We start from the raw sequence: 20,489 nt of genomic DNA on the forward strand, positions 1-20,489 counted from the left end.
AGGAAAATGCCTGTCTTAGATAAGCTTGGTTCAGGTATGAGTTGTGCTTTTGGCGTGAGTCCAATGTTAATGAGTCCACAACGGACAGTAAATATGGTGTCATTAAATAGAAACACACAACATAAGGTTATGTGTGTATTGATGATAGAAATGTTATCAAAGGCTGGCAGGAACCCAAGTCTGTGTTTTCCCAGGAGCAATTAGGATTCACCAATTCATGGTCACAGTGACTTTATAGCACACACCTACCACAGATAAGGAGAGTGGACTACTGACATTTATGCAGTGCATCTCACGGGAGGGACATCTGTAGAGCAATCTTCTATGTAGAGAGATAATTTTACTTACCCCAAGTGTATTTTTAGTCATTTAAGTGGTATAGCTGTGTTTTCAGAATTCTGTAATTTGGAGAAAAAGACATGCTGCTTGTATCTATACTGCTTAGATCACATAGTCTTTCTCAGTGGACTCTTCCCCTTTCTTCTGATCTTTTCCCTTAAGACCCTCTTCTCTTGACCATTTTACTTCTTCTTTCTAGACCCTTCTCCAGCTCAGCCGTATTGTAAGATCAGCAGTCAGGACATCAGGCACACTTTATTACAGACTCTGAGAAGGAAGTAGAAGGGGACCGGCCAGGAGGCAGAGTCAGCTTGCTGACTTCTCCTGAGCAGAGTCTGCAAGAAATGGAGCTGGAATTAAAAAGCAAAAACCCCGTGCAGCAGAGTGTACTGGTTGTGAGAAGGGAAGGGTCCACCCCACTTGTTCACCTCCCCCTGAATTCACTCTCTACACTGTGCAAAGTTAGTCGGCATCTCAGCCACATGGTGTCATGTCCATAGTTCTCAGACAGAACTTTGTTTTGTTTTTGCTTAAAGCTAATTTTGTTTCAGTATAGACACCCTGCGTTTTGCTTTATATTTAGGCTGGATAATACGAGATTGCAGATATTCAACTGTTGAGGGCTTAATAAACAGCAATTTCATATGGCTCAATCCAGTATTTTGGCTATTAGTCTGTGGTTACATTTTCTTTCTGAAAATGTCTAGGGGCTAGCATCCTGAGAATACGGTCAGAGTGAAACTGCAGTATTAATGGAAATAGAGCATTCCTAAGAAGTATATTTGGTTGGAATTTCTGTTTCTCTTTGTAACATTCTGACAAAATTAGAATGAGGTAGTAATGCATCTTACATTGTTTAACACTTTAAAATCTTTTAAACATATTTCCCCCTCCATTTTCCCCCTTGGATATAAACTTGAGTTGGACCTGTGCATTTTGTGAAAGAAAAGTTCATCTCTAGGGGCGATTTGTCAGTGTTGTAGTTGGCTAGGGAAGAGCAGTGTATCCTCACCAAGACTTGGTATTGTCAGTATTTTTAATTTTAGTTATTCATGGGTATGTGTAATAGTATCTCATTATGGTTTTGGTCTTCACTTCATTGTTGAGTAATGATGCTCAGTATCTTTTTATGTGCTTCTTTGCTGTTCGTGAATCTTCTCTGTGAAGTATCTATGCAAGCGTTTGCCCCTTCTCTTTTATAGTGGGGTTTTCGTCTTGATGAATTGTGTGAGTTCTGTATATGCAGGAGGCTAGTCGTTTGCCAGATGTATAAATTGCCAACATTTTCTTTCAACCTGTGGCTTGCTTTTTTATTTACCTAATAATATCTTTTAAGGAATGGAAAGTTTTTGATGAAATCCTGTTTATCAGTTTTTGTGTTTTTTTTTTTTTTTTTAATGGTTATCGTTGCTTATATTCTGTCTGAGAAACCTTTGTGTTTTATTCTGGGTGTTTTATGGTTTTAGATTTAGATTTTGGTTTGCATTCATAGTGTATTAATTTTTATATATAATGTAAGGTAGGGGTTGAATTTTATTTAATTTTGATATAAATATTTAGTTTCTGCACAATTTATTGAAAAAATTACCCTTTGGCCCTTTGAATTTAATTGGAAACTTTGTCAAAGATTAAATGACTATATGTGAATCTGTTTCTGGATTCTTATTCTATTCTGTTGATTTATAGGTCTATCCTTTCTCCAAAATGAAATTCTCTTGATTACTGTAGCTTTATAATACATCTTGAAATCAAGTAGTGTAAGCCCCCATCTTGTTCTATTTTGGTTACTTTGGTTATTCTAAGTCTTGTGTTTTCATAGAGGTTTTAGAGTCAAAAGATACTATTTGGATATACATTGGAATTGCACCAAATTTTGTAGATCATTTAGAGAGAATGGGTGTCTAAATATTAGTTTTCCAAAACATGAGTGTGGTAATCTCTTTAAAATTTTTTTTTAAAATGTGTATTATTTATTTTTGAGAGAGAGAGAGAAGGACAGAGTATGAGCAGGGGAGGGGCAGAGAAAGAGGGAGACACAGAATCTCAAGCAGGCTCCAAGCACAGAGCCTGACTGGGGCTCCAACTCACGAACTCTGAGATCATGACCTGAGCCGAAGTCGAATGCTTAACCAACTGGGCCACCCAGGCGCCTTGGTGTATCTCTTTATTTAGATGTTCTTTAACTTCTCTTGACCATATCTTATAGTTGTCAGTATTGAGGTCTTTAGATCCTTCATTTAATTTATTCCTTAGTATTTTATGGTTTTTTTTTTGGATATTATAAATGGTATTTTTAATTTTCATTTTCCACTTCTTATATAGAAGTACAACTGACTACACACACACACACACAAACACACACACACGTTTTTTGCTTTGTTTCCTGAGACCTTGCTAAGCCCCATTTAATTGTAAATATTTGGGTAGATTGATTAGGATGTCTATATAGATAATTATGTTGTCTTTGAATAGAGACAATGAGAGCAAGAGATTAAACCTTCTCAACTGTGAGAGGTGGTCCATTTTCCTCTTTAGTCATGAAGTTTCTGCATCCTGACTTTTGAAGTCTCTCATTAGCTTTGTTGGCATTTCAAATTGAGTTGTAATTAATTAACCTTCACCACCATACACTGTTGTTACTTATGCTTTAAATATTCATTTCTTCAGAATTTAAAAGAAAAGGAACTATCATTTTTATTTATCTGTCTAATTACCATTCTACTGCTTTTTGTTCCTTCACTGCCAAGTTTCCATTTGGTAGGATTTCTTTTCCACCTGAAAAAAAACATCCTTTAGCATTTCTTAAGAATAGGTCTACAAGTGATGAATTCTCAGTTTTTGTTTATCTAAAAATCTGTTTTTCTCCCTTGTTTCTGAAGGATATGCTGGCTGGATATCGTATTCTGGATTGATAGTTCTTTTATCCCTTTTAAGTATGTTAAGGGTATTGTTCATTGTCATCTGGCCTCCATTGTTTCTGATACGAGTCATTCCTCTTTTGTGTCTTTGTTTTCCTCCTTGTTTCTGTTTTCTGTGGCAGGCTTTAACATTTTATTTTATTTTTTAATTGATTTTTCAGGAGAGTGCTACCTAGGTGTAATTTTCTTTGTATTTATGCCTCTTGGGGTTTGCTGAGCATTTTGATCTTTAATGTGGTTCTTTTTTTTAAAAAGTTGAGAAATATTTGGTGATTATATCTTTTTTTTTTTTCAGTTTATTTATTTTGAGAGAGAGAGAAAGTGTGAGTGGGGGAGGAGCAGAGAGAGGAGATAGAGAATCCCACGCAGGCTCTATACTGTCAGTGCAGAGCCCGATTTGGGGCTTGAACTCACAAACCATGAGATCATGATGTGAGCCAAAGTTGGATGCTTAACCAACTGAGCTACTCAGGCGCCCCAAGGCCATTATATCTTTTAAAATACTCTCCTCCTCCTCTTTTTTTTTTTTTTTTTAATATTTTATTGTTTTTGAAAGAGAGCGTGTGAGCACAAGCAGGGGAGGAGCAGAGAGAGAGAGAGAGAGAGAGAGAGAGAGAGAGAGAGAGAGAGAGAGAGAGACAGAACCTGAAGCAGGCTTCAGGCTCCGAGCTGTCAGCGCAGAGCCTGATGTGGGGCTTGAACTCACAAACCATGAGATCATGACCCGAGCTGAAGTTGGACACTTAACTGACTTAAGTCAGGCACCCCTAAAATATTCTCTTCTGATCTGTTCTCATTTTTTTCTCTTTCTTTTTAATTTTTCTCTCTGTTCTTCAGATTGGGTAGTTTTCTATTGATCAACCTGACTACTTTTTCTTTTATCTTCAAACTGTTACTAAGCCCAGTTTTTTTTTTTCCCCCTTCCAGTTTTGTACTTTTCAGTTACAGAACGTCCACTTAGCTCTTTTTTAGAGTTTGTGTTTTTCTGTGGAGAATCTGTTTATTCCTATTTCTTTTCAATTCTTTGAACATACTTCCCTTCAACTCTTTAAACATAAAATTTTAAAAAATCCAATGCCTGGGTCAACTTGGGTTTGTTTTTATTCTTATTTATATATTTTGCTTTTTATTTTGAAGACTGCTTTGCTTCTTCCTGTGGGTTACATTTTCCTGTTTTGTTTGTTTGTTTATTTTATTTTTTGCATGTCTAAGACTTAAGATTTATTGGACATCATGAATGCTACGGTATAAGTCTACATTCTGATAGTCTTTGAGAATGTTGAATTTTGCATTAATAGGTCACTTAGTGGCTGATCTCTTTGAACTTGGGTAGGCTTGATTTATGCTTTGTTAAGCTTACATTTTTGGAAATTCTATGGTGTTTTCTCTTAAGCGTCTCCAAGTTGGTGGGTCTCAACCTTCAAGCTCTGTGTCCTTTGTGGGTCCTTGTTAGGCCTCTGTATCTTTTCTTTCTTTCGTTTCTTTCTTTCTTTCTTTCTTTCTTTCTTTCTTTCTTTCTTTCTTTTTTTTTTTTGCCTCTGTATCTTTTCTAGGATGAGTCTAGAGCAAATCTGTTTTGTGGAAGAGATTCTCAACTTCACTACTGCATTTAGGGCTGTGTAATTTTTTATTGGGTGGGGAATGAAGGGAAGCTCATGCGTGTAGGATGTTGAACAGGATCTGTGGCCTCTACCCACTTGATGTCAGCAGCATCTTTCTAGTTGTAACAGCTAGTAAGGTCTTCAGACGTTGCCAGATGCCCCCTGGGGGCAGGGGATTAGGACCAAAATTGCCCCAGTTGAGAATCACTGCTCCAGAGTGGTCTTTAATTCTGAGACCTGTTCTTTCTGGTGTGTCAGCTGCGTACCAGCCTTGTTCATGATACGAAGGTTTCTCCACTCTGGCTGGGCAAGAACTCCAGTGCCCTAACTTGACCTTCGAGTATCCGTGTTCTGCTTGCTATTCTTTGCATCAGCTCTCTGGCGACCTGGGCCTTTGTAGCCCATCCCTCAGCTAAGGCCTTCCAGCAGCACCCCTTCCTCGCCCTGCCCCAGGACTTTGGGGACCCTTTCATTGATCCTCGAAGAATCTGACCTCTGACTCCTCAGCTCAGTGGGGCTGCTGCACTGTTGGACTTGAGCTCACTGCCACGGTTGAAAAATGGTCTCCCGGCTGAGAGCCAAGACAACGGTAGTGTTTACCTCTTGAGTGTTTACGTCTTGAGTGTTTCTTCTCTCAGGGATCAGTCTTGCACCGCCTGTTATCTGGAGCCTGGAAACATAATTTTGCCCAGTCATGTAGCTGCGTATGGCAGAGGTGGGGGCTGGTCCCCTATCAGTTACTCAGCCATTTGTCAGAGCAGCTGTCTGCTCACGGCTTTTAATAGCTGGATGTTTATGGGCCTTGCAGCTGGGAGCTGTGGGAACACTGCAGGGCACGGTTAGGATCCCCTGGACGACATACCTGTTCAGCTTCCTTGCCGAGCAGATCAAGGGTGAGGCAGACATATGCTAGGCTGCGGGTCACTAAATTCTGTTATGAGTCATCTTTGTGCTTAACAAAAACCCCTCCAACCTGGGCTTAACCCCAGACCTACTCCCTCAGGATTAAGAGAAACCCTGGAAATCTGTATATTTAATCTGCGCCCCAGGGATTCTTACCATTAGGAAAATTGAGGAATCATTGTACTCCAGAAGGTGAAGGAAACGAGGGGCAGGGCAGCAGGGGCAGGGCAGGGCAGCGCAGCGGTAGATGGCCCGGGGGTGGGGTGGGCGAGGCAGGGGGAGCCTTCTTGGCACGTGAACAGGCAGCATGAATGTCTCCATTCCTTTCCCCGGGATTTATGCTAGAAACAAGACTTGATACTTAAGTTTTAAAAATCCAGTTTAATTTTTAAATTTTGATGTTGGTTGGGGCGTCTGGGTGGCTCAGTTCATGAAGTGTCCGACTGTAGCTCAGGTCATGATCTCACAGCTCTTGAGTTCATGCCCTGCGTCGGGCTCTGTGCTGACAGCTTGGAGCCTGGAACCTGCTTCAGATTCTGTGTCTGCCCCTCCCTCCCTCACTCACGTGCTCTCTCTTTCTCTCTCAAAAATAAATAAATGTTAAAAAAAAGTTACCAAAAGATTTTTTTTATGTTGTTCTGAAAATGTTTTTATTTCTTTGTTATTTTAAGGTATTTCTGTAGGTTTAGAGTTTTGGTTTTAGACCACGTTTTTCCCAGGTATTCAAAGGTAATCACTTTTGATTGATTGATTTTTTTATTTTTAAGTAATCTCTGTACCCAAGGTGGGCTTGAACTCACAACCCTGAGATCAAGAGTCACATGCTCTGCGGGGCACCTGGGTGGCTCTGTTAAGCTTTCGACTCTTGGTTTCAGCTCAGGTCATGATCTCACAGTTTGTGGGTTTGAGCCCCACGTCTGGCTCTGTGCTGACAGTGCAGAGCCTGCTTAGGACTGTGTCTCTACCCCTCCCCTCCCCCCCCCCCCAAATAAATAAATAAAGTTAAAAGAGTCACATGCTCTAATGACTGAGCCAGCTAGTGCCCCTCATTTTGTTTTTTATTTTTTATCTTTATGCTTTACTTATTTTTGGGGGGTGGAGAGAGGCAGAGAGAGAGAGGGAGACACAGAATCTGAGACAGCCTCCAGGCTCTGGCTGTCAGGGCAGAGCCCAACGCAGGGCTTGAACTCACGATCCGTGAGATCATGACCTGAGCCAAAGTGCGATGCTTAACCGACTGAGCCACCCAGGCACCCCTCATTTTGGTTTTTAAATGTTTAGTTGTGGTCAAATACACATGACTTAAAATCGACCACATTTACCATTTTTGAGTGTACAAGTCAGTGGCCTTAAGTACATTCACATCCTTGTGCAGACATCACCACTGTCCACCTCCGGAACTCTTTTCTTCTTGTAAAACTGAAACTCCGTACCCATTAGATCAGTTTCTCATTTCCCTCCCCCCAGCCGCTGGCGACCACCATTCTACTTCCTGTCTCCAGGAAACTGACTGCTTAGGTACCTCATGTGAGTGGAATCGTGCAGGATGGGTCCATGAGTGACTGGCTTATTTCACTTAACACAATGTCTTCAAGGTTAACATCATTTTTTTTTTTTGAACAGGTGCAAATCCTATATTTACTCAGTGTTCATTGAAACAATGACAGTTCACCCTGATCCTCAGCAGTGGTGATAAACTTTCAGTTGCCTGTGGAGGAAAAGGAAGGCATTTCAAAGAAGACTGTACCCCTCTCTGGTTCCCTGTGCAGAGCAAGCAGCTCTGTCTTGGTTATGTGTTGAAGACCTTGTTTCCTCCCTTCTCCTCCTCTGGGACTCATTAGTTGAACTGACCGGGTTATTTTCTTTGGTATCTCTGAGACTTAGCAGCCGTTGGTACCTGGCTGCTATTGGTTACACCCCTTGCCAGTGAGTAGGAGAGTGTGGAATTGGGTTGAGAGTGTGATGGGTTGCTTTGTGAGGGAGCATTTTCTTGCTCTGTGCACTTTTCCATTAGTCGCTTTGTGTGTACTGGTGATAGATAACAAGGCATTGCTGCTTTTAGTAAGTTTGGTTTTCAAAATGTATGCTGTGAAAGTCATGATTTAGACCATATCTCCTCTCATTTTTCTCCTGCACGGATTGACTCACTTCCTGAAAGCTTCAAGCATGGTGTTTACAAGTGAATGAGTAATACAACTAGTTTTGTGACCTTACAGAAGTGTGCAGTGTTGCTTAGGTGTGCTGTATATCCAACTTCCTTAAGCTCTGTACTTTGATAAATATAAAACATTAGAGAAAAGGAAAATCCCGTTTGTAAAACACTCTTCATTTTGACGGTAAAATTATGCACCATGGATGAGTTCGTAGAGGGCATATCACTTCCCTCCTGTACTTTTGGTCTGAAGGAAGGCACATGATGAGCAAAATTTAGAAGCTTCTTTATAGACAAAAGAGTTCTAATTCTAAGTATAGTTGCCATAAAAGACTTAGCATATGGGGGCGCCTGGGTGGCTCAGTCAGTTAAACGTCTGACTTGGGCTCGGGCCATGATCTTGTGGTTCGTGGGTTTGAGCCCCACGTCGGGCTCTGTGCTGACAGCTCAGAGCCTGGAGCCTGCTTCGGATTCTGTGCCTCCCTCTCTCTCTGCTTCTCCCCTGCTCATGCGCTCGCTCTCTCTCTCTCTCAAAAATAAATGAACATTAAAAACGAATTAAAAAAAGACCTAGTGTATGGCCTCACGTATAAATTTTTAAGACTAAACATGCCACTTTTCAGAAATGTTTATGCTCACATTTTTTGTTATAATTTTTAGAAACAGAAAAGTGTATTAAAAGATATTTTTAAAAGTTGATAGAATTTTTTTCCTTCTATTGGGAATGTACTTCATTTTTATTTTCTCATTAAGATAGTCTCTCCTCTAACCCTTAAGTGCATGTTTGTAAGTGTGTGTGTGTGTGTGTGTGTGTGTGTGTGTGTGTGTGTGTGTGTGTGTTTGCTTTCCTTTCTCTCCTAGTTACTGGGTTTTTCATGCTCACTGTATTGTTACTTCTTCCTGCTGCCCCACCAGCTCACCTTTGGCACAACTCTTTGTGCTGCTCGTCTCTCTCTTCTCCTCTCTTGTTTAGGAAACCAGTCACATGGGGCTTCTCTTTCAAAGCAAGAAATTGGTGATGGAAGGGTGTGAGTTGGGGGGAGTCTTTCATTATCTGGGGACGTGACCTCACTTTGAACACACTACCATAATTAATATAGCCTTACACATTCGGGGACTCATGGCCATTAGGGGTGATGAAGTCAGGGAATGTGGAGTCGGTCTGACCTCAGAGCAAATATCCCAGGCCCCCAAGTGGTTCTTGGGTTCCACAGTGGGGCCCTTGTGCTCAGGTCTTGTGAAGTCTGTACGTGTCTTTCTGGCCTCTGGACTCCAGTAGGTCACCATGGTCGAATGAAAAAGAAAAGGCCAGTGGAGCTAAAAGAAAGCTAAATGCCAAGGCTTGCCGAGAGCTTTCTGTATAGGTGAGCTGGTATGTGTGCCAGCCATGGAAAACCAGGCAGGAAGAGAAATAAAAGGCAGTGGAGCTCTCAGATTATAGACAGCAGCAGCTTGTTGATTTTGTGTGCACCTTGGTTTCCATTTCCTTGAATCTGTTTTCTTCTACAGAACCCCATGGGTTCATGGGGACGGAGAATATTAGGCTATCCCTGGGTCCTCCTCTCAGAAATGGAGTTTAATCTCTAGATTATGTCATCATGAAAGTCGGTGGGGCAGCATACTAAGCAACTCCAGGAAACAATATTGGAAAAACACAGGCAACTTTCTGCTTCAGATGAGCTCAGCATACTCCTCGCACTAGCTTGTTGTGATACCCAGTGTACCTGGAAACCGCATGGCCTGGTAGGCCCAGCTCTGCCGAAGGGCCACGAACCAGGAAGTAAACCCCAAATGCGACAGAGGTGATACAAGTACTTGATTTTTTGTTCTGCAATTCCTTTAGGTTCTTCCTCAGAGCCAATTTACTGTGATTTTTCCTTAAAACATTACAAAGCTGTATCCTAGTTTGGAAAGAGCGGTAGGTACTGGTGAGATGGTCCACTGAAGGGAAGCCTGGCAGTGGGGAACAGAACGGATTTGTGACGTATGCAAAACTCCAAAGACTTGGCCATTTGGGGCGGTCGGTTGGAAGAGTGTCCTCCACACGTACTGAGGATTATTGACGTTGGGTAGGAGTCAAGTTGGTGATGAGGAATCTGCACCATGAGGAGGTGAACTACAGTTTCTGCTTTGAAGGACAATTAGAGAAGCGATAGTTAGATGTCCATACTTGGGTTTTGTGTTTCATTTGTACTGATGAACATAATTGAGAAAGAAGAAACTGTATTTTTCACATGAATGACGAATATTACTTGATTTATTATGTTTATTTTTTATTTTTTATTTTTAGTTTTTAAATTTACTTTAGAGAGAGGGAGAGAGAGGGAGAGAATCCCAAGCAGGCTCCATGCTGTCAGTGCAGAGCCTGATACAGGGTTGGAACCCATGAAGTGTGAGCTGAAATTAAGAGTCACATGCTCAACCGACTGAGCTACCCAGGCACGCGCTTGCTCTATCCTTCCTCCCTTCCCTTCCCTTCCCTTCCCTTCCCTTCCCTTCCCTCCCCTCCCCTCCCCTCCCCTCCCCTCCCCTCCCTTCCTTCCTTCCTTCCTTTCAAGTATTTATTTATTTATTTTTGGGGGGGGAGAGAGAGACAGAGAGAGAGAGAGAGAGACAGCATAAGCAGGGGGTGAGGGGCAGAGAGAGAGGGGAACAAAGGATCTGAAGCAGGCTCTGCACACACAGCACAGAGCCCAATTTGAGTCTCGAACTCAGGAACAGTGAGATCATGACCTGAGCTGAAGGCAGATGCTTAACTGACTGAGCCACCCAGGCACCCCACCCCTTGACTTATTTTTAAAAAATTGATGAAAATTAATGTTCTCGCCCAGATTATACGGTTGTCTTACACTCCAGATGTATTTTCACGCCCACCCAGGGAAGGAACCAGCTGTAAATGGATGCGTGCTCACATGTAGTTTGCATTGCGCAGTTGGCAGTATTGTTTCTAATGGCCACACATATTCTAGCATAACCGATAATTAGATGGTTTTCCAGTTGTTTATATTAACAGATGTAGTGACCAAACCAATTAGATGGTTTTCCAGTTGTTTATATTAACAGATGTCAGTGAATGTGACCAAAGTGAAACCTTTGGAGACATCCTTAATTTTTCAGGGTATATACATCTCAAGGGTTTTGAATGCCAGATTTCCTTCCAGAGTTGGTAACTCTTTACAGTCTCTCTGGTGAAATGAGATGGCCCCACACCCTTGACAAAGATTGGATGTTCTGGTTATTATTATTTTTTTTGTCTTTGCCACACTTCCAGTTTCTAGATGAAAAATTATACTGCTCTGTTCTTTTAATTTACATGTCTGAGTCAGAATGAATTTGAGTATTTGCAAATTTTCATTAGCCATTTGTTTCCCATAGTGAATTTCCTGCACATATTCCTTGTCTCCCTTTTTTAAATTGGTAGACTTTTATAATTCTTAATGATACTAGGTGTTCTTGATTTATTATGATACTATTCTTGGGTCCAGAAGATGGACTGAGACTGCAAATACTGATTGTGGTTTCTTTTGTTTGCCTTCTGTTGCTTTTATGGTGGAACTATTTTGTTTTCACAAGGGAAACAAATTTAACCAAATAGTATCCTCTTATAACCTGTCAACTTAAGGAAATGTGGAACCAAAACATTAGCAGAATGATGACGCATTAGTACGCATTAATTTGTACATTGTTTTTCTCTACACCGGATATGAACTGTTTTTAAAGTATAATGCATACAATTTATCAGAAACAAACTTCAGTTTTCTACATTACGAAGAAGAGTGGTAATTTTGCTTCATTAGAAGAAAAAATACAGTGTTCTCTGTGAGGCATGAATATGCTCAGCTTATTTTCTCATCTGCAAAATAAGGGATAATTTTTCCTTTGTAAGGTTGTTTCCTTTTTTTTTTTTGAGAGAGGGTGCAAGTGAGCGAGGGACAGAGAGAGAGAGAATCCCAGGAGGGGCAGAGAGAGAGAGAAGTGGGGCTTACTCAGGTGCCCAAGATCATTTCCTATTCAATTGTCTGGGTTATAGTAGGTGCTCATTAAAAGGTGACTGTTTTTATGATGCTGCTGATTGTAAATGAATATGACAGGGTCTGTGCACTCAGTGAGCCGATAGTTCCAGGGCGGGGGGTGGGGGGCAACACACAGATCTTTGATTACACTAGATGCTCTTCTGGAGGTATGAACAGAGGTGTGTGTGTGTGTGTGTGTGTGTGTGTGTGTGTGTGTGTGTTCCTGTTTCTTTGGTCTCAGTCAGAATCTTTGATCATCAATTTTATACCTTTCTTTCTTTTAATGTAAAACATTTAAAGCTAGAAGTTTCCTCTAAGGCTTGCTTACCTGTATCTTTACAGGTTATAATGTGGTATATTTTCACTTTCATTTATTTAAAAATAATTCTGATTTCTCTTATGGGGTCTTCTTTGCCACATAGCTATTTAGAAATATGTTGTTAATTCTCAAATATTTGGGGTTTTTAGAGCTATCTTAGTGATTTCTAATTTAATTTTTTTGATATCGGAGAACATTCTGCAGAACATTTTTGTGTTTAGACATTTATTGAGATTTATATACCAGCCCCGGCATATAGGGTCTATGTTGAGAAATATCCAACGTGTACTTGAGAAAACTGTCCTGCAATTGTTGGGTGTGGTGTTCCACAAACGTCAGTTAGATTAAGGTGGTTACTAGTGTTGTTCACATCTTCTGTAGCCTTACTCTTTTTTTTTTTTTTTTTGGTCTACTTTTATCAGTTACTGAGAAAGGGATGTTGAGATCTATGATTGTGTGTTTTCTGATTTTTCTCTGTAGTTCTGTTTTTGTCTCATATATGTTGAAACTATAATTTGATCCATACACATTTAGGTGTGGTGAATTGACTTTATCATTATGATATGTTCCTTTTAATCTCTGGTCATATTCCTTGTCTCAAAGTCTGTGTTGTCTTATATTAATAGAGCCACACCACATTCATTGTACCCGTTGTTTGCATGGCATATCTTTTTTATCCTTTTCACTTTCAACCTGTTCGTGTGTTTAAAGTATATCTCCCTTATACAGCAACTTAGGTCGGTCCTTTATTAATCTGTTGTGACAATTTCTGGCTTTTAATTTTTTTGTTTTTAACGTTTCCTTTTTTTTTTTTTTTTTTTTTGAGAGACAGAGAGCATGAGTCGGGGGGAGGGGCAGAGAGAGAGGGAGTCACAGAATTGTAAGCAGGCTCCAGGCTCTGAGCTGTCAGCACAGAGCCGGACGCGGGGCCTGAACTCACAAACCGTGAGATCACGACCTGAGCTGAAGTCCGACGCTTAACTGACTGAGCCACCCAGGTGCCCCTCATCAGATATATTTTAGTATTCCATTTTGATTCCTTTATTGGCTTTTTAGCAGTATCTCTTGTGTTTTTAGTGTTGACTTAGGGATTCAAATAGGCTTCTTAGCTTGTCACTGTCTGTATAGTCCTACTGTTGGACTACTTTACCTAAAATGTAAGAAACATGCAAACATAAAACTCTGCTACTCTTCCTCATTCACTGTGCTATTGGTGTGAATGTATTTCACCTCTGCGTATACCATGGAGTGTTACCATTTTTTGCTTTAAGCAGCCAGTTGTCTTTCAAATAAATTGAAAGGAGATTTTTAATCTTTTATGTCTACCTGCCTTTTTGCCAGTTTGGTTTCTCTTTATTCCTTATGGTACATCTGAGTTTTTAGTCTGTTCGGCACCAGTTCCCTTTAGCTTGAAGACTTTCTTTTATAATTTCTTAAAGTTTCGTTTGGCTGGTGATAAATTCTCAGACTTTATTTGAAGATGTCTTAATTTCACTGTCATCGTTTGAAGTACATTTGTGTTGCTTATAGAATTCAGTTATTGTTTCCAGTCTGTTAGCTCTCGATAGATGTTCCACTGTTTGTGTCCATTGTTTCGGATGTCGGCATCACTTGATTGTTTCTGTGTGTGTAATGTGTTATTTTTCTTGGCTCCTTTCATGACTTTGTCTTACTTTCTGGTTTTTAGCAGTTTGTGATGTGCCTAGGGAAAAGTCTTTTTTTTTTTTTTTTTTTAATGCTTCTTGGGGTTTGCTAAGATTCTTACGTATGAAAATGAATATTTTCTACCAGACTTGGAAAAATTTCAGCCATTATTCCTTCAAATATTGTTTTCTTCCCAGGGTGCCTGGGTGGCTCAATTGGTTAAGTGTCTGACTATGGATTTTGGCTCAGGTCACGATCTCACAGTTTGGGAGTTTGAGCCCTGCATCAGGCTCTACACTGTCAGTGTGGAGCCTGCTTGGGATTCTCTCTGTCTCCCTCTCTCTCTGCCCCTCCCCTGCTCTCTCTCTTTCAAAAAAAAAAATTAATAAACTTAAAAATTTTTTTTTTCTTCCCTATTTTGTCATCCTCTTCCAGGACTGCCAATTACATGTGTCTCATTCCTTATTATTGCCCCACTGAACCTTCAAGCTTTTTTTTTTTCCTTCAATTTCTTTCTGTCTTTTCTTCTATTTTTCAGATTGTAATCTAAAAGGGTTGATGAATCTGGGAAGAGATCAGTGGAAATTTTCTGGTACTAAAATTATCTAGTGAATGTTTCATATTGCTCCTTTTTATTTATTTATTTATTTATTTATTTATTTATTTATTTATTTATTTATTTTTTTAACGTTTATTTATTTTTGAGACAGAGAGAGACAGAGCATGAACAGGGGAGGGGCAGAGAGAGAGGGAGACACAGAATCTGAAACAGGCTCCAGGCTCTGAGCTGTCAGCACAGAGCCTGACGCGGGGCTCGAACTCACGGACCATGAGATCGTGACCTGAGCCGAAGTCGGACGCTTAACCGACTGAGCCACCCAGGCGCCCCTGAAGTCGGATTCTTAACCGACCAAGCCACGCAGGCGCCCCCATATTGCTCCTTTTGATAGTGCTCATTTCTCTCCTAAAATTACCCATTCTAATTCCCTTGTTATAACCAGGTTTTCCTTTAAGTCCTTGGACATAATCTATAATAGTTGTTTTCTAGTTCTCATCTCTAATTCCTAAATCTGGATCATGTCAGGCTCTGCTTCCATTGCCTGTGTTCTTTCTCCTTGATAATGGGTCACTTTTTCTTCTTTGCCTGTATAATAACTATTTACTGTGTTGGATACTGTGGGGGATAACATGATAGGGAGTTTTGACTAAAGGGTATTGATTGAGCTTTTTTCTTCTAAGCGATTCCTGACAGGTCAGTCCTGTCAGGAGTGGATCTCTCTATCTACCTGTGTAACTATCCACCTTCCTACTCTAGGTACCTGTGTATCTGTCTAAAATGGTGTTTCCATTTTAGATGAAGTCCAGGTACGTGGCTCTTACTCTAGAGTATGATCTTTATTACTAAGGCATGGCCCTCCTGGTGTCTAAATGGAGTATTTGAGGTGCTTATGAAGATCGTTTTATTCTGGTTGGGCAGAAACTCTGTGACCCCCGGCATGACCTCTGGAGTCTCTCTTGAGCCCACAGCTACCCCCCGCTCCTCTGCTAAATCCCTACAGAAACTTCTGGGGCCTACCCTTCTGCCACCCGGCTTGCAAATTCCAGACGTTTCTGCAACTTGAAACAGCTGCCTCTTCCTCCTTGGCACAGGGAAACTACAGTTCTGCTGGCAGATGCCCCCAGGCAGGAAGCCGGCTGTCCTGGGGCTATGCTCTGGTGTTTCCCTTCTCTCCGTGCACAGGGTCCTGTGGCGCCCGTGGTTCCTGCCTGAAACAGTGGCCTCCTATGTTCCATCCAGTTTCTTAGATTTATGGGCGGGGGCAAGGGTAGGGGGGTGGGGGCGGGAGTCCGGGACCAACCATTCTTTCAGGGGTGGAGGCAGCCTCCACCCAAGCAGTTTGCTTGGAAGGTGTGTCTTCCTCATTACCAACATTAATGACACTCCACTGTTTTTTTTGTCCTAGTCAGAGTGTGACTGCTTTTCTTTGGACAGATGATTAATTTCTGTGTTGGCTGCAGCGTTGTCCTTAACTTACGTGTGCTTCTGTTCCGGAGCCAGCCTTTGGTCTGTTACTGTACCTGGTCACAGACATAACTGAATGACAAGTTGTCCTGATGGCCCGCTGAGAAGAGCTTGGTCTTTTGCACAAATTGTCATCTGCACCCTCTTACCTGTGGTCCTCGTTGTCAGTGACAGTCTGTCCGTGATGATTCTAATTGGGTACAGTAGTCTTGAGAAGTTTTGAAAACGATCAGTCAAAAAAAGTTTTTTTTAACGTTTACTTATTTTTGAGAGAGAGAGCGTGAGTAGAGGAGGGACAGAGAGAGAGAGAGGGAGACACAGAATCCAAAGCAGGCTCTGGGCTCCAGGCTCCGAGCTGTCAGCATAGAGCCCAACGTGGGGCTCGAACTCACGAGCTGTGAGATCATGACCTGAGCTGAAGTTGGATGTGTAACCGGCTGAGCCACCCAGGCTCCCCGAAAATGATCAGTTTTAGAATCAGTTTTATGTGCTATTGACTTACTTTAATTGTTAAAATTAGTTATCATGTATCTACTTCCATAGTGTATCTTCTACATGAGGGATTCACATGTATTTGTATGTAAAATTGGCTTTAAAAATACTTTCAAATGAGCCTTCGATAATTAAGGCACCGAGGTTTATTTCTTCCTGTAGGGGCATTTCTTTCTTTTTTCTTTATAGTTGGGGGGGGGGGCTGTATTTTTTGTGACTGATGTACTTATATTTATGTAACACTTTTTATTTTCCAAAGTGTCTTCCCTTATATCTGGCCCTTCCTTTCCATTCACATTCACACAGCCCTAGCACACCGTCTTTTTACCCTTGCCTGGACCATCAGTGGTTCCTAATCCTCCCTTCTTATAAGAGTCTCCTGGCCAGTGACTTCTACAGTTGAATCTTCCTAGAGTTGCGTTTCTTGCTCTAATGTAAAAAGACATTTCCTGCTCCATTCTGTTTTCCAGACATTAGCTGCTTTCCATTCTACTTTTCTAGCTGGATTTCAGGTACTCTTTACTCAGCTGCTTCTACATTTCTCTTCCCTGACTGCATGCTGTTCCTTCCAGTCACAGTGTTCTTCCCTTCTGTCCATAGTTTCTCCTCCCCATTGTCCAGGGTCTGTCCTGCCCACAGTGTCACTCAATGGAAACTGTCGCCAGTTCCCTGTGCTGCTGTCGTTACTGTCCATTTCACGCTTGAATTACCGGTGCTTGTCCATATCACGTCCTATCTCTAAACAGGGAACACGCCTCCTCAGTCACCCTATCTACTGGAGCACTTGGTGTCCTCCACGTAGTGGATAAAGAGTATCTGGCATCCCACTCATAGGGACCCTGGGGTCTGTCCAGGCAGCATCTGGGCTTATTTACATTTCCAGAACCAGGAGACTTAAGACCCAGACGTTGCATGCAGAATTAAGGACTGGTTCCAGATTTCTAGCTAGTCCGTCTCCTAATTTCTGTCCTTAGATAGCCTCTTCACTCTCGTAGAATGTGGCTCAAAATTACTTTAGTTGACTCCTGAGGACATATCCTTCTATACTTGGGGCTTGTCCAAACTCATCAAAACTGGTCTGGGGGAGTTGGCTTCTGCCTCCGTTGCTCTCGTTGATCCTCCAGGGACGTGGCTGCCACCACATCAGTCGAAGGCTGACCCCAGGTCCCTAGAGCCCTGCTGTCACAGGTCATCCTGCTCTCCCGACGTCACGCAAGACCCCATAAAAATACACTCCATGTTCCTAGTTCTCTGAGTGTGGCTTAGTATCACTGTAGGAGTATAATTCTCCATTCCCGTCTCTGCCAGGCACTTCGCCTTAGTAACAAGGCCATGGGAAAGACTACTACCGGCCAGATCGTCAATCTGCTGTCCAATGACGTGAACAAGTTTGACCAGGTAAGCTGCCCCTGAGGGGGCCTCTTTCCTTCCCACCCCTTACTCGGTTTAACTTACTGGAGTTTCTGGTGCCGGTTTTGGGTGTAGGCCAGACTTCTGTTGGGGACAAAGACGAGGATACCTTTTATCCGCGTCTCATTTCTTCTGTGTGCAACTTAGCTATGATAATATGTGTGGTCCGGCAGGTAAGAGTTCTGTTTGCTTAATGTGTTTACAGTATACTTACTTGACGACTTCATAAGCAGACAGCAGTGTTCTCGTCCCGCTTGGTTAAAGGGTCCTAATAGTCCTTCAGGAGTGGGGCTTCTGAGCACACTGTGTTGGTATTGCTGAATTGTCTTCCTCCCTCTCTGGATGTTGACCTTCTGCTGGACAGGGGTTGTTCTGGGCCTTCTAGAGTGCTTGCTACATAGGAAGTCTTTGATTAAAAAATGCCACATGGGTGATCCCTAGCCAGAAACAAACTGTTCTTCTGTATCCGACCGTGTTGCATTTACATTTACCTTATGAATATATCACACTTTCTGGGGCATCGTAGCTGCTGGTTGGATCTGTATGGCACTAGACCACTTCTCTTTCAATTATGCATTCATCAAACATGAACTAAGGTTCCTATTCAGTTTCAGGGATGAATAAGGCTTAGTTTCTGCCCTGGGGAAGCACAGCCTATCAGGGAGAGAAATGAGCAAGTAATTACTAGAGAGCATGGTAGGTACCGTAATACAGGTTTTTGTGAGGTCCTGGGGAGCCCAAGGGAGGTGGGGCTGAATTTTGTAGTAGAGGAAATTTGGGGGAACCCTGGGCCCATGCGTGGGGTAGACAGAATTGAAATCTTCCTTCTTTTTTTGGTTTAATTTTTAACGTTTATTTATTCTGAGAGAGAGAGTGTGCACGTGTGTATATACAAGTGGGGGAGGGGCAGAGAGAAGGAGAGAGAATCCCAAGCAGGCTCCGCACCATCAGAGCAGAGCCTGACACGGGGCTCAAACTCGAGAACTGCGAGATGATGATCTGAGCTGAGATTAAGAGTTGGACGCTTAATGGACTGAGCCACCGGGGCGCCCCTTGAGATCTTCCTTCTAGTACTGGTGGTCGTGTTCTCCCTGGATGTCCCTGAAGCCTTCCCTGTGTCCTGGAACAGCTTCATCTGGGGCGGATACTTGGGATCTTGGCGTTAGCAGGTTTAAAACCCACTGTGATCATTTCTGTGTAGGTTCCTGACTGTTCTTTGAGAGCAGATTGTTTCTGTCCTCACTGGTTTTGTGTTTCTGTAGTCCTAAGAAAGCTTTGTCTTTTTCTTTTAAGGTGACCATATTCTTACACTTTCTGTGGGCAGGGCCACTGCAGGCCATAGCAGTGACTGCCTTGCTCTGGATGGAAATAGGAATATCCTGTCTGGCTGGGATGGCAGTTCTAATTATTCTTCTGCCCTTGCAAAGCTGCATCGGGAAGTTGTTTTCATCACTCCGGTAAGAGAAACACTGGTTCAAAAAATAGGTAATATGTATTTGTTAATATCCATGGTCTGCTCCATGCTTTTTTTTTTTTTTTAAGTTTATTTTGAGAGTGAGAGAGTATGGGAGAGCAGTGGAAGGGGCAGAGAGAGAGGCAGAGAGAATCTCAAGCAGGCTCTGTGCTGTTAGCACAGAGCCCGACTCGGGGCTCGATCTCAGGAACTGTGAGATCATGACCTGAGCCAAGATCAGGAGTTGGATGCTTAATCAGCTGAGCTACTCAGGCACCCCTGGCCCCTGCTTTTGTTCAAAAGCCAAACAAATGTCTTCTGTGATCTGTCCTTTGTGTTGGCTGTTCAGGCTTGGCCAGTGGAGGCTCCAGCTTTAGGCTGGAAAGGTGAAGACATCCACTGGCTCCTCCTGGCCAGCTTTTTGGGCACTGTGCCTTGTAAGTAGTGTCTTCAAGCAAATTTTACATATGATGATGTTATTTAAACATGTATTAAATAATGCGACAATTTAATTGTCTGTTTAGAGGCCCAGTTCTGGCTGCGTATATTTTTGTTACGCTTGTGTTAGAGCTGTTTCCAGGTGTGTATGTGTGTGCCTTGTTTGTAATTCAGCGTGTCCACTAAATTTTATAAGCTCCCCAAGGGCAACGCCAACCTCAGTTATATCTTTATACGTCCCACAGTCCTAGCAGCATACATGAGAGAAAAGTGGCTGGTGATACAGAGCTTACTGGGGGTGAAGCAGGTGCCAGAGGACTGGGAGAGGGTCACGGTCAAGGTTGTCAGGTGGATGATGATGCGCTATTTGAAGCGCATTGAGTTCTTCTGTGTCTTTACCGGTGGTGTTTTCTCTATTTGAAATTTTCTTTCCCCTCTTAGCCATGGAGATATATTCTTTATCCTTTGGGTCCTGTTCCAAAACTGCTGGGACTCTGAAGCTTTTCTTGCTCTCCCCCTCGCCCAGTAGAATCAACAGCTCTTTCTTTTCTGCTCTGAAGCACTTTGTTACCATGTTATTATACTGCAGCCAACTGTATTATTGTTGTTAGATTCAGGCGCCTTTCTGCCTTCCCTACCCACTCATGACCTCCCAGAACAGATGGTTTGTATCTGACTCTCTCTGATGTCTTCCTTAGCCAATGTTGTAAGTTCTCCAAAAGACTTCTTGAATTGGGATGAATTGTTGACTTCCTAACTGAAGTCTTTTTCCATTTGTATTTTG

At 42.1% G+C, this 20,489-nt stretch overlaps 1 protein-coding gene across 3 annotated transcripts in view; it reads left to right on the top strand.

Annotated features, from left to right (window-relative positions):
- The window catches only part of ABCC4 (ATP binding cassette subfamily C member 4), a 260,432-nt gene that overhangs the window by 64,024 nt on the left and 175,919 nt on the right, over positions 1 to 20,489 (top strand). For all 3 annotated transcript variants that reach the window (XM_019444076.2, XM_019444075.2, XM_019444077.2), the window contains exons 5-6: positions 17,713 to 17,802; positions 19,108 to 19,271. In XM_019444076.2, the coding sequence (XP_019299621.2) occupies positions 17,713 to 17,802; positions 19,108 to 19,271 (254 nt within the window). The remainder of the gene's footprint in view (positions 1 to 17,712; positions 17,803 to 19,107; positions 19,272 to 20,489) is intronic.

The sequence above is a fragment of the Panthera pardus genome, unplaced genomic scaffold, assembly GCF_024362965.1.
Source record: "Panthera pardus isolate Hobbes unplaced genomic scaffold, ASM2436296v1 HiC_scaffold_1, whole genome shotgun sequence".
Taxonomy (NCBI): domain Eukaryota; kingdom Metazoa; phylum Chordata; class Mammalia; order Carnivora; family Felidae; genus Panthera; species Panthera pardus.